The sequence below is a fragment of the Ascaphus truei genome, chromosome 5, assembly GCF_040206685.1.
Source record: "Ascaphus truei isolate aAscTru1 chromosome 5, aAscTru1.hap1, whole genome shotgun sequence".
NCBI lineage: Eukaryota > Metazoa > Chordata > Amphibia > Anura > Ascaphidae > Ascaphus > Ascaphus truei.
Genome location: NC_134487.1, coordinates 63,641,102 through 63,656,204, shown reverse-complemented (window position 1 = coordinate 63,656,204; position 15,103 = coordinate 63,641,102). Strand labels below are relative to the sequence as shown.

General features: G+C 42.7%; 1 protein-coding gene across 3 annotated transcripts in view; it reads left to right on the top strand.

Moving 5' to 3' along the window:
• Positions 1-15,103, top strand: part of CPED1 (cadherin like and PC-esterase domain containing 1) — a 406,802-nt gene that overhangs the window by 171,112 nt on the left and 220,587 nt on the right. For all 3 annotated transcript variants that reach the window (XR_012801651.1, XM_075599939.1, XM_075599938.1), the window contains exons 9-10: positions 1,953-2,108; positions 10,751-10,855. Coding sequence is in view for 2 of the 3 variants with exons in the window: in XM_075599939.1 (XP_075456054.1) it covers positions 1,953-2,108; positions 10,751-10,855 (261 nt within the window). In the remaining variant the exon portion in view is untranslated. The remainder of the gene's footprint in view (positions 1-1,952; positions 2,109-10,750; positions 10,856-15,103) is intronic.

Genomic DNA, 15,103 nt, shown 5'->3' with positions numbered 1-15,103 from the left:
TACCATCTGACCCTAAAATGTGATGTCACAGGCCCTATGTAAGGTCTGTTCCATCTCATTTTAGCTCAAGAAGACGATGAGGCAACTTCCGTTGCTGGATTTACCATGGGGTACATTGGATTACAAATAAAGAAGATAGATGATTAAAGAAAAGAATGACAGAAGAAGATAGAAGATTTTTGTACCTGATGCTGATCTTCAAGGAGCTTGGGGAGTCAGATTACAGTGGATGACGTAGCGGGTCAAGAGCTTCCTGATTTGCCGAGATTCAGAGGGTGAAGACTTCAAAAGGTAAGATGAATATTGAATGTATGTACAGTAATTGTCTTCATTTTTTTTATTGTATTTATTTATTTTTATGTTTTTGATTGCCCATTAACTGATGATGTATTAATTTGTGCCCTTTAGGGTACAGATAAATACAGTGACAGGTAATGCATTTTTTGGCAAATGCTTGTTTACAATTGATTGTTATTTTTTCTATTTCTGTTTATTGTTTTCACTAAATTGTTTGGTATTTGGATGGCTTGTTTTTAGTACATTTTAGGATTGGTTAGCGGTTTTATTTCTTGAATTGTTTTGTTGCTTAGGTGTGTATTTAATTTTATTCTAGTATTTTGGTACTGTATAACATAATTTTTATTCTTTAGCAGTTTTGGTGTTAGAATAATTTTATTGATGCGTAGTTGAGACTTTTTAGTTCTTTTATTGTTCAATATGCAGGTAATTGAAGTTGAATTCCAATATTGCTTTAGCGACTAGACGCTAAGGTAATAAAGCTGTTTTTTTTATTATTATTTTATTACTAGTGTACGTGAGCAGGGGGTCTCCGGAGCAGAACCACGTTGATTTCAGGTCCAAGGTCCCATTGCTTCTCGAGATACAGGCTATGGGGTGTCGGTATCTCCTATGCATTTAATGTCTCGCCTCATGTGACCAAGACATTTAAATGCATAGGTGATACCGGCACCCCATAACAGGGCCTGTATCTCAGGAAGCAGGGGGTCCCCGGACCTGACATCAACGGTGTTCTGCTCCGGAGACCCCCTGCTCACATACATTTGTATTAAAATTGTTATTAAAACCCTGCGATCACTGGCGAGATATGTGCAGGGAGAGGTGGCTCTCTATGTGCAGCTCTCTGTGCTGGCCCACCCATATCACTGCAGATCCACGGGCGAGACCTTTTGAGAGAGTCGAATATCCCATTGCTGCTCCTCGCCAGTTTTGGTCATATAGCGATCGCAGGTCTTCAGAGTCTTTCTGAATATCGTGATAACTACACTGACAAAACTGGCAGCGTAACAGGCCCAGCGAGATGTTCTATGAAGGCTACTAGCATAGGCCTCTAAGTAAAAATTGTAAACACAAACACATTATTATTATTATTTTTTTTTTTTGAATGGCAAGAAATGTTTAGGAAACAAGATACTATTATGACATGAGTTAAACTCACACTGGCTTCTGGAGGGACTGCAGCTTTAAGATTATATTATATATTTATCATTCTCCCTGCAACTGTGGCAGTAGTAAGGCAAAAAATAGAATCAAACTCATCACAGAAATAATATCCCAGTTTTGCAGCCAGAGGAATATTTTGAGTTGTCCCCAGTGTGTTTCAGTGAAGCTACTAGAGATGGGCGAATTTTGGGGGGGATTTGGATCAGCCTCGGATTGGCCGGTTCCTTTGGTCCGCGGATTTCCGCGAATCAGTCCCAAAAAGGGTTTCTTTTTTCTTTATCAGCGACAAACCAATCCGCGTATTACACAATTCGCTGTTGGATTTTAATAATCTGCGTGTGGATTGCTGAATCCATGGATGGATTCTTAAAATCCCCCAGCGGATTGTATCCAGTGACGGGTTTGGATTAATATTTCACCAACTACTGTACTTCATAGCTGAGTTATCTTTTTTTATGGGAACTCTCAATATACTGCATTTTGTTTTCAAGGTAAAAGAACACTTTCAGTTTGAAGATCTGAATTTGGAGGACCAAATAACCAAAGAGTTAATTTTAGAAGACGCATTTAAATTTATTTTACAAAACAAATCATTCAACTTTTTAGATGTGTTACATAATTTACAGAAATGTTGTTCTTCTACCAAGGTAAGTTTGACTCAAAATGCAATTGTTTTCCAATCCTCCAATCCTTCACATAAACTTAATTGTATAGTTAATTGCACATGTATGTAGATTTTCAGCCTCTTGTTTAAGCCACCAGGCATTAATCCAAGTTACAGTGATTCCAATGACACTATAGTAAACCAATTGTCCTTGGATAGCGTGAAGAAATTGGTGATAACATTTACAATGTAATATGTAGTGGATAAGAAAAAGGGAGGTAATAAAATGAATGGAGTAAGTGAGATTACATATTGAATAACCTGATGATTGACAAGAAAAACTGTTCTAATAATGAATTGAGTAACTACACTACCGACACACTTTATTGAAGTGTGGTCGGTACCGCAAGCCGGGAAATCTCCCGGCTTGCTAGTGGCCGCCCCTCGGCGTGCCGCGCGTCATAGACGCGCGGTCACGCGTCATCGGGAGCGTGCGCCCCCTGCACGCGTGTCCAGGGGCTCCCCGAGGGAGCCCTGGTGTCCCGCGATCGCGGGACAGCGGCAGGGGGTTCCGGGGGACCCGGCGGACCCGGCAGCGGTAGGGAGAGCGCCCCGATCGGAGGGCGCTCTTCCGCTGCTTCGGCGCGCGCCCGTCACACTCGGGCGCGCGCCAGGCTACTGCTGCGGCACAGAACGGGCAAATGCTCGAATAAACTGTGCCGCAGCAGTAAGTAATGGAAGATAATTTTGAGCTGTGGAAGTTTGGACTTACTGATATATATATATATATATATATATATATATATATATATATATATATATATATATATATATATATATATATATATATATATACATACATACATAGTGGTCGACAAATCACCAAAAAATCTACTCGCCGAACAAAAAAATCTACTCGCCACCTAGTACCACACGTGTGCTGCTTGGGCCAATAGGAGCTCGCCACGATGTTAAATCCACTCGCCCGGGGCGTGCAAATGTATAGGTTTGTCGAACACTGTATGTATATATATATATATATATATATATATATATATATACAGTGTTCGACAAACCTATACATTTGCTCGCCCCGGGCGAGTGGATTTAACCCCCGGGCGAGTAAATATTGGCCCAAGCAGCACACATTTGGTACTAGGTGGCGAGTAGATTTTTTTGTGTGGCGAATAGATTTTTTGGTGATCTGTCAACCACTGTCTGTATATATATATATATATATATATATATATATATATATATATATAAATATATGAGAAGGAGACAGCTGGTACTCCAAAGACAAAGCAATAATTGCGATGCATGTCCCATAAGGATAAATAGGAAACGATAGTCAACTCCAGCAAGAGTAAACAAAAGACAGCACTCAGTGGTAAATGAAAAAACACTTATTATCAAATAAACAGCAGCACAAACAAGACCAACATTTCGGTCCTCGCAAGGACCGAAACATTGGTCTTGTTTGTATATATATATATATGGAAACAACAGAGGAAAAGCAACCTTTAAATAGCACACGGACATAGATGGAAGTGTAACAAAAGAAATTTATTAAAGTGAATAAAACAGGGGATAAAGTTAAAAGGTGAGGGGGGCTCAACACTACCTAGATAATGTGGACCTGGAGGCAAGAGTCTAAGTTAAGATCCAAAGCAAGACATATACAGGGTACAGGTGGCTTTGTCTAAGCACACCTGCGTGACAATCAACCTGCACTGAGATCTTGTGACCACATATAAAATTATTATGCCATATAATTTGATGCAATGGTTGCATGTTGTGGGTACACAAGTTATAAAGGTAACAGAGTGCAAAATACGTCACCTCTCAGTAAGTAGATGTCACAGACAGAAAGGTAGGTCAAAACTCCATGTCAGGTGGAAAAAGGTAGGGGCCCCCCTCAGCAAGACTCCCACTGCAACGCGTTTTGACGGGAAACTGTCTTCTTCTGGGAGTGGTGAGGGGAGAAATGAGCTAGCATTTATAGTGAAAATCATAACAGCAAAAATCGTGCCAAAATTACAAGAATTGCAGGCAGCTGTGAGAGAAAGGAGTATTTGCAAGTATGGCTGCGTCATAGAGTCTGTTGTACGAGGATTGCGCATCTCATTGGACTATTCTAGTCACATGTGCACACTAAGGTTAGCCCCTATGTAAATTAGGTGATGACGCGTGTGACGTCATCGCGTCACGAGCGTCATAGCGCATGGCCGTAATATCACCTCCCACTGAAGCCTATAACAGCCGCAAGTAAGGGAGAGTGTGGCAGAGATGTCAATTGCAAGAGACTGACTGTAATGTCCTTGCTTGCCAGGTCTAGGGGGAATACGCATGACGTCATCACGTTGTGTAACTACATACATGCGGTTGTCATGACAACCATGTAAACAACAAAAACGGGCGATCTTACACCAGATGCAAGTAAAAGGCACTCTAAAGGGCCCCAGGCAGTGAATAAGGGAAGCTGCTGATGGTAGAAACATTAAACAGCATGCTGACCTGAGTTGATAAGACATATAAAGATGAACATATATGTAACAAACATCAGTATGATATATGTTTGTTGCTTAATCTGGAAAAGTACATGCTTTATAAATGTCATTTGCCATTAGGTGAGGGTACCCCAATAAAGTGTTGTGGCAGCAATGTCAACAATGATACTTTCATACTCCTAAATAGGAGAAAGTACGGTGAGCCAGGGGACTTATTGTTTGAGGCATATACATATGCATTTGTGATCTAATTTTTGATGCATATGTGCATTAATCCACATATTTAATTAACACAGCAAAAAAGGCGCAGGTCAGTCATAGAAGCAGGTAAGTGCAAATTCATATCCACTATGCTGAGCATGAACCTGCAACAGATACAATATCTAACGACCGTACAGGGTTACTGAAGTCTCACCCGGCTATCATCACATTATTAAACCATAGGTAATCCAAATCTGAGATGTTTGAGACTGCACCACAACCAAAAGGACAAAGTTGCATAAACTTAGTGTGTATCACAAGATGAAACAATCTGTGGCTCTAACGGTGAATGTAGACCAATGAGTGTGCGAAAGCATTTTCAACCGTGTAACACGGACATAGTGGAACTGGAAAAGTCCTGGATAGAACATCACTTAAATTGAATCAGTCGGTGTGCAAAGTTATTGCACTAACCAAAATCCATTGGGAGTATTCGTGTCCTCAGCTGGATGAACAAACAAATGTTGTAGTAACGGAGCAATTCCCTTAAGTGCTCGGGATGTAGAAAGGATCGTCACAATGCCTCTTGTCATGGGTTCAATATTAGATGAATAATTTCCACGGCTGTTCTTAATGTGGGAAGATGATCTCCATAAGGTGTTCCACAGCAATCACGGATCTTCAGTGTAGAACAGGAATGCTGGTTCACAGTATAAGCATGTATGGGAGGAATAAAGTGAAAAACCAAGCATTAGAGAACAGACAGGCCAGAGTGTTAAAAAACAAATCAAACCAGAGGGGCAATAGTTATAAGAACATAGCAAATCCAAAATAGTCATTGAGACCACGTGGTATCATGGTGCCCAACTGCACGATCCATCTGCACTCCCTCCTTAACAGAGCCTTTTCAAGGTGCGTGTTAATTTGTCCCCTAGATTTGGGGAACGCCTGCTTGTCAGGCTCGCGCGGTCGCCAAGTGTGTTCCTGAGTTCAGAATCTATCATAAGGGTCCCCCAATGTTTCTGAAGTATGCCCCTAAGATCTGACCATTGGCGGTTGAAGGTGCTAATGAACCTAATTTGTTTCCTGCCCTTGTATTTGGGTCTAACTTGCAAAAGGCTCTCACCGGTTACTTTGCGGCAATTGTTGTAGCGTTTTTGAATCTGGGATTTGGAATACCCACGATTGAGAAATTTAATCTTAAATTCTTTAGCTCTGGTTTGGAATGTAGCATCAGAAGAACAATTCCTAAGAGGCGTTCCCCGAATCTATGGGACAAATTAACACGCAGTCATTATGTGCCTCAGATTAACCCTACTTTCCTGTCTCAACATCGCAAGCTGGGCTTCTACAAATGTGGCATATGTTCAGCATGTAGACACATGCACCAAACATCTACATTTACGAATTCCAACAAAACACACACATACAAGATACTCTCGTTCATAAACTGTAAAAGCAAGGGAGTAGTATATCATCTTGAATGTCCCTGTGGCCTTGCATATGTTGGCATGACCACAAGAGAATTCCGCTTTCGCGTGTTGGAACATACTCGCAACATCAAAAATGCGCAAAGAGATGTAGATTCATGCAAGAAGATTAGCTCAGTTGCGCGTCACTTCTTGCGCTGTCATGGGTCTGACTGTGCGGTCCTTTCTGCATTTGCCTTCGACAGGGTCTCTCTCGGTGCCCGGGGTGGCGACCTTGAGAAGGCTCTGTTAAGGAGGGAGTGCAGATGGATCGTGCAGTTGGGCACCATGATACCACGTGGTCTCAATGACTATCTTGGATTTGCTATGTTCTTATAACTATTGCCCCTCTGGTTTGATTTGTTTTTTAACACTCTGGCCTGTCTGTTCTCTAATGCTTGGTTTTTCACTTTATTCCTCCCATACATGCTTATACTGTGAACCAGCATTCCTGTTCTACACTGAAGATCCGTGATTGCTGTGGAACACCTTATGGAGATCATCTTCCCACATTAAGAACAGCCGTGGAAATTATTCATCTAATATTGAACCCATGACAAGAGGCATTGTGACGATCCCTTCTACATCCGGAGCACTTAAGGGAATTGCTCCGTTACTACAACATTTGTTTGTTCATCCAGCTGAGGACACGAATACTCCCAATGGATTTTGGTTAGTGCAATAACTTTGCACACCGACTGATTCAATTTAAGTGATGTTCTATCCAGGACTTTTCCAGTTCCACTATGTCCGTGTTACATGGTTGAAAATGCTTTTGCACACTCATTGGTCTACATTCACTCTTAGAGCCACAGATTGTTTCATCTTGTGATACACACTAAGTTTATGCAACTTTGTCATTTTGGTTGTGGTGCAGTCTCAAACATCTCAGATTTGGATTACCTATGGTTTAATAATGTGATGATAGCCGGGTGAGACTTCAGTAACCCTGTACGGTCGTTAGATATTGTATCTGTTGCAGGTTCATGCTCAGCATAGTGGATATGTATTTGCACTTACCTGCTTCTATGACTCACCTGCGCCTTTTTTGCTGTGTTAATTAAATATGTGGATTAATGCACATATGCATCAAAAATTAGATCACAAATGCATATGTATATGCCTCAAACAATAAGTCCCCTGGCTCACCGTACTTTCTCCTATTTAGGAGTATGAAAGTATCATTGTTGACATTGCTGCCACAACACTTTATTGGGGTACCCTCACCTAATGGCAAATGACATTTATAAAGCATGTACTTTTCCAGATTAAGCAACAAACATATATCATACTGATGTTTGTTACATATATGTTCATCTTTATATGTCTTATCAACTCAGGACAGCATGCTGTTTAATGTTTCTACCATCAGCAGCTTCCCTTTTTCACTGCCTGGGGCCCTTTAGAGTGCCTTTTACTTGCATCTGGTGTAAGATCGCCCGTTTTTGTTGTTTACATGGTTGTCATGACAACCGCATGTATGTAGTTACACAACGTGATGACGTCATGCGTATTCCCCCTAGACCTGGCAAGCAAGGACATTACAGTCAGTCTCTTGCAATTGACATCTCTGCCACACTCTCCCTTACTTGCGGCTGTTATAGGCTTCAGTGGGAGGTGATATTACGGCCATGCGCTATGACGCTCGTGACGCGATGACGTCACACGCGTCATCACCTAATTTACATAGGGGCTAACCTTAGTGTGCACATGTGACTAGAATAGTCCAATGAGATGCGCAATCCTCGTACAACAGACCCTATGACTCAGCCATACTTGCAAATACTCCTTTCTCTCACAGCTGCCTGTAATTCTTGTAATTTTGGCGCGATTTTTGCTGTTATGATTTTCACTATAAATGCTAGCTCATTTCTCCCCTCACCACTCCCAGAAGAAGACAGTTTCCCGTCGAAACGCGTTGCAGTGGGAGTCTTGCTGAGGGGGGCCCCTACCTTTTTCCACCTGACATGGAGTTTTGACCTACCTTTCTGTCTGTGACATCTACTTACTGAGCGGTGACGTATTTTGCACTCTGTTACCTTTATAACTTGTGTACCCACAACATGCAACCATTGCATCAAATTATATGGCATAATAATTTTATATGTGGTCATAAGATCTCAGTGCAGGTTGATTGTCACGCAGGTGTGCTTAGACAAAGCCACCTGTACCCTGTATATGTCTTGCTTTGGATCTTAACTTAGACCCTTGCCTCCAGGTCCACATTGTCTAGGTAGTATTGAGCCCCCCTCACCTTTTAACTTTATCCCCTGTTTTATTCACTTTAATAAATTTCTTTTGTTACACTTCCATCTATGTCCGTGTGCTATTTAAAGGTTGCTTTTCCTCTGTTGTTTCCATATTCATTTAACCTTTAGCACCACTATTTAGTCTTACAATACATGACTTATTAACAGGTGTTTTGAACACAATTCATTTGTGTTGAGCGATATTTCTGTGTCATAATATATATATATATATATATATATATATATATATATATATATATATATACATATACATATACATATACATATACATATACATATATATATATATGTGTAGAGGTATCAGTGCCGTGTTAGCCGAGCTTCAATAATCAAAAAATAACGTTCTGTGGCTAACGAAATGCTTTTATTTGTGCGAGCTTTCGAGATACACTGATCTCTTCTTCCGGCGATGTTACAATGAATGAAGCAAGCAAAAGCTATACTATAAACAGTGTCTATTGGAATGTTATCTGTGCTGGTCCTTCCCCCGGTGTGGATGTGTTTTATGGCTGGAGGTGTCAAAAGGTTCCTGAAAGCAAGTGATGAAGGAGTGTGTATGTGTATCAGTGTGAATTAACATGAATGGAGAGCCCACAGTATATACAGAGCTTTACAAAAGGTGTGTGTGGAGTGGGAGCGGATATAAATGGTGTGGGTGGGTGTGGAAATGTGAGAGTTAGTAGCATAACTAAAAGTGTGTGTGGATACTATGTGGTCCCTATTGGTGTATAGGGATGGAAAAACAAGGAGTATAAGTATGTGTGAGAGACAGCTGTGTGTGCATACATATAGCACAGTATGTACAGTATGTACAGGCATGGCCTATAGCGCTCATGGGAAGAGAGTTCACTTGTGTCAGTAATGACTCATAAAATTTCGATCTCTGTTTAGGCCACATATATATATATATTCACACACTAAGTTAAGGTGCTAACCTGCAGGCTCACAGGCCTGGGCCTCCACTGATTGGGAGCTTGGGGGTGCGGGGTACAGCGCCTCCACCCATGGGGATCCCAGCATTGACGGTATGGCTCCTCACGGAACAGATACAGTAATAACCACAACACACAGCAATGATAAACAATACTATTTACAACAGGTCCCTCCTGATAAATATACAGTAATGCGAGTGCAACAAGATGTATGTGAGGGCAGCACTACCCTCCCTGGTGTATTTGGCGGTGCATGTTGGTACCTTTCTGACTATAATGCCATAGCCAGGGTTTCCTCTGCTGATATCGGGAGTGGTATACATGATCCCACAAAGCAGGGTCTCCCAACAATATGCCCCTCACTCATTACTTACGGCAGTACTCCTCCACGAGTCATTCTGCTCCATCGCTCCGCTGGTACTCAACTACCAGGAATGTCCCTGAGATATGGCCGTCCCTATAGCACTAAACGAGGGTGGATCAGGGCCTAACTCAGGCATACAGGCTTCGCTGGCCTAGTCCTGGGTCACCTACTGACTTCCCGGACACAAGGTCCTGCCAGATCTGACACGCGGTTCCCAGTCTCCAGAGGATATCCTCTCCCTCTAGTCCTGTGGGAGTTCCAGCATGGCCGCCACACCTCTGCCTAAGAGTCAGAGGAGATGCATCAGCTCCCGCTAGAGGTGCGGAGGACTACCCTGATTTTGTAAACCTACCCAGTATATATATATATATGTATGTATATATGTATATATGTATATATATATATGTATATATATATATTTTTTTTTTCTAGGCTGGGTAGGTTTACAAAATACATTTTAAGTTATGGTGGGTGAAAAAGGCAACAAAAAACCGCGCCGTTAGCATATAGCCAATAAAGAATATCACTTGTGAGCACATTCACATGTCTTCGACAGGTCTGCAACCGTGCCTTTCAACCATTATCACCTAACATACAGTGCTTTTACCGCAACAAGGGATTCTGGGAAATTACATGCAAATGAGCACACAATGTGTCACCTTTTGCCTGGAATATCCATTCACATGGAGCCCATATAAGTAAATGCATCGTTGTTTACACAGCTTTTAAGCACAGCATGGGACTAGCAAAGCAAGTCAAACCACTCACAGACATGTTTCAACCTTAATGGGTCTCATCAGTGTGAGGTTGGTTTATACTAAATACTGTATATATACTGTATAGTATAAGCCAACCTCACACTGATGAGACCCATTAAGTATAAATATATTAGTTTTGTCATACACTTATTTTTGAGACATATTTTTTTTCTCATTTTAGAAAGACACTTGTTGGAAGAATCCTACTCCTGAACTGACGTGGGAAGAAATACTTATATTATTCAATTTTGCAGAAGAACTCACAAGTCCGGGAGAATTTGAAATGGTAAATGATCTATTTCATAATAAACAATTACACATATACAATTGTAGCAAGTTGAGAAACCAAGACCCACAGTATTATGTATACAGTGTGTGTATATAATGGTGCCAGCTGGAGTGCTACTGGGAGAGTGACCTTGAATATACAATAATAAACATCCAGTTTGACAAATTATTTAGTTCATTTATACATGTTTTTTCTTCTCAAACCTATGGGTAATTAATTTCAATCATTTCGCCAAAACAAGCCTGCAATCTTAAGATTGTCCAAAAGATTGAACTAAATGACAGAGACTTTTGAGAAGAAAAAAACCCATATACTGTATTTGAATGAACTAAATAATTTGTCATACTCGATGTGCACTGGGGCTTCTTTGTTTACTGTTATATTGTATTGTATTGTATGTCTTTATTTATATAGCGCCATTAATGTACATAGCGCTTCACAGTAGTAATACATGTGGTAATCGAATAAATAACAGATAATATAAATAACAGATCATGGGAATAAGTGCTTTAGACAAACATAACATTAAGGAAGAGGAGTCCCTGCCCAGAGGAGCTTACAATCTAATTTGTAGGTAGGGAGAATGTACAGAGACAGTAGGAGGGAGTTCTGGTAAGTGCGTCTGCAGGGGGCCAAGCTTTATGTATCATGTGTTCAGAATGTTCACAGTGCTATTCATATGCTTCTTTAAGCAAGTGTGTCTTAAGGTTGGTCTTAAAGGTGGATAGAGAGGGTGCTAATCGGGTACTGAGGGGAAGGGCATTCCAGAGGTGTGGGGCAGTCAGTGAAAAAGGTTTAAGGCGGGAGAGGGCTTTAGATAAAAAGGGGGTAGAAAGAAGACATCATTGAGCAGAACGCAAGAGTCGGGGTAGTGCATAGTGAGAAATTAGGGCTGAGATGTAAGGAGGGGCAGAAGAGTGTAAAGCTTTAAAAGTGAGGAGAAGAATGGAGTGTGAGATGTGGGATTTGATTGGAAGCCAGGAGAGGGATTTCAGGAGGGGAGATGCTGAGACAGATCTAGGAAAGAGTAGAGTGATTCTGGCAGCAGCATTTAGGATAGATTGTAGGGGAGACAGGTGAGTGGCAGGAAGGCCGGACAGCAGGAGGTTACAGTAATCAAGACGGGAGAGAATGAGGGCCTGAGTCAGAGTTTTAGCAGTCGAGCAACAGAGGAAAGGGCGTATCTTTGTTATATTGCGGAGGAAAAAGCGACAAGTTTTAGAAATGTTTTGAATGTGAGGGGCGAATGTGAGAGAGGAGTCGAGTGTGACCCCTAGGCAGCGTGCTTGGGCTACTGGGTGGATGAACGTAGTTCCAACAGTAATGTGGAAGGAGATAATAGGGCCAGGTTTGGGAGGAAGCATGAGGAGCTCTGTTTTAGCCATGTTGAGTTTAAGGCGACGGAGGGCCATCCAGGATGATATAGCAGAGAGACATTCAGAAACTTTGGTCTGTATAGCAGGTGTAAGGTCAGGTGTTGAAAAGTATATTTGTGTGTCGTCAGCATAGAGGTGATATTTAAACCCAAAAGATGTTATTAGGTCACCTAGAGAGAGTGTGTACAGAGAAAAGAGAACAAGTCCCAGGACAGAGCCCTGGGGTACCCCCACAGAGAGATCAATAGAGGAGGAGGTGTAAGCAGAAGAGACACTGAAAGTACGATGGGAGAGGTAGGATGAGATCCAGGATAGAGCTTTGTTCCGAATACCAAGAGTATGGAGAATGTGAAGGAGAAGAGGGTGGTCCACGGTGTCAAATGCTGCAGAGAGGTCGAGTAATATGAGCAGAGTGTAATGACCTCTGTCTTTGGCAGCATGGAGGTCGTCAGTTATTTTAGTGAGGGCTGTTTCCGTGGAGTGAGCAGTGCGGAAGCCAGATTGTAGAGGGTCTAGGAAAGAATAGGTGTTGAGAAAATGGAGCAAGCGAGAGAATACAAGACGTTCAAGGCAAAAGGCAGGAGGGAGACAGGTCGATAGTTAGAAAGACAGGTAGGGTCAAGCTTGCTGTTTTTGAGTAATGGTATGACTGTTGCATGTTTGAAGGAGGATGGAAAGGTTCCAGAGCAGAGGGAGGAGTTAAAAATGTGTGTGAGCGTAGGGATTATAGTAGGAGCAAGAGGTTTTAGGAGATGGGAGGGAATGGGGTCAAGAGGGCAAGTGGTAGAGGGAGAAGTGGCGATCAACAGCGACACATCCTCCTCTGAGACAGTGGAAAAAGAGTCAAGGAAGGCAGGAGGAGAGTTAGGAAGAGGTGTAGGATGGGAGGAAGAAACAGAGGGGATGTTCTGACGTATGGATTCCACCTTTTCCTTAAAATAGTCAGCAAAGTCCTGAGCGGAGATGGAGGAAGGAGAGGCAGCTGAGGGTGGTTTGAGTAGAGTATCAAAGACAGAGAACAGTCGGCGTGGGTTAGACTTGTGCATGTTGATTAGTGCAGAAAAGTAGGCTTGTTTAGCTTGCGAGAGGGCAGAGTTGAAACAGGATAGCATAAATTTGTAGTGAAGGAAGTCTGCGAGAGTGTGAGACTTCCTCCAGAGGCGTTCAGAGGAACGAGTGGAGGAACGCAGCATGCGCGTGCGGGAATTTAGCCAGGGTCTAGGGTTAGAAGGGCGAGTGCGGCAGAGAGAAAGTGGGGCATGTAGATCAAGAGAGGAGGACAAGACAGAGTTGTAGTTCCTGACCAGGTTGTCGGGGTCTGTAGCAGAGGAGAGGGAGGAGCGTAAAGTGGATTCATAGTCAGGTAAGTGAATAGAGCGCAGGTTTCTGCAGAACCAGGGGGTAGATGGAGGTGGAGAAAGGGAGAAGCGAGATAGAGAGAATGAGATGAGATGATGGTCAGAGAGAGGAAAAGGGGAAATGGAGAAATCGGAGAGAGAGAAGTTCTTAGTGAAAACCAGGTCTAAGTAGTGGCCATCCTTGTGGGTGCTGGCTGCAGTCCACTGTTGAAGGCCAAAAGAAGAGGTTAGAGAAAGAAAGCGGGAAGCCCAAGGGAGAGAGGGGTCATCAATGTGGCAATTGAAGTCCCCAAGGAGAAGAACAGGGGAGTCTGAGGAGAGGAAAAAAGAGAGCCAGGATTCAAAGTGAGAGAGAAAGGCAGAAGGGGGATGAGTAGAGGTAGGTGGGCGATAGATGACCGCCACATGAACAGGGAGAGGAGAGAAAATCTGGACAGTGTGAGCCTCAAAGGAGGGAAAAGCAAGAGAGGGAGGAATAGGAAGGGTTCGGTAACGACAGAGAGAGGAGAGCAGGAGCCCCACGCCTCCACCCCTGCCATCAGGGCGCGGAGTGTGGGAGAAGGAAAGGCCACCATCGGAGAGGGCAGCTTCCAGAGCAGAGTCAGACTGAGTGAGCCAGGTCTCAGTTATAGCAAAGAGAAGCAGGGAGTGAGAGAGAAAGAAGTCATGCACAGAGAGGAACTTGTTAGAGAGGGAGCGAGCATTCCAAGGGGCACAGGAGAGAGGGAGAGAGGAGGGAGGGTGGCAGGGGATGGGTATGAGGTTGGAGGGGTTGACACCAGGAGTAGAGGTTGCAGTTGGCAGGCGAGGATGAGCGCATGTAGGAATAAGACAGGGACCAGGATTGGGAGAGATATCCCCAGAAGCAAGGAGGAGAAGCATGGATAGAAAGAGGATGTGTGAGGATGATTTGTAGGGGTGTTTTTTAGTGCAGGGGATATAGCTGTGTGGTGTTAGAGGACGCAGGTAAGAAAGGAGTTCATGTGAACAGAGAAGTGGTGAAGGAAGGAGAGATGGAGATATATGAATAGAGTTAGAGACATACTGAGGCTGGTAAAAAGAAGTGCATAATTTGAGAAGAAGTGAAGTCACAGCAAATATAAATGGTAAAGGCAGCATCACAACAGTAATGATGCAGTCTGATATTGATGATATCCTCCTTTCCAGCGTAGTTCAAATGCAGGAATCATGGCCAGATGGGGTGTCCACTTCTTCCTCACTTCTTTTGACCTTCCTTTTAAACTTCAGTTGTTCAGTAGTCATGCCACTTATAATGGGCCACTTGGATATGGGCTGCAAGCAGACTAGCTGTTCTGACTGGGTTTATATAGGCCTAAAAAGTCACCTGACAGTGTGGTTCTGTCTGCTTAATTAGCACATCTGAGGCACATTCAATCAAATGGTTTTCTACACAGGGTGTTCCCTGCCTAGGTGGCAACACTTAATTTGATTAGGGGTAGACATAAAACAGCATTCAAATATGTTTTTTACCTAGCATTGGATCACTTGCA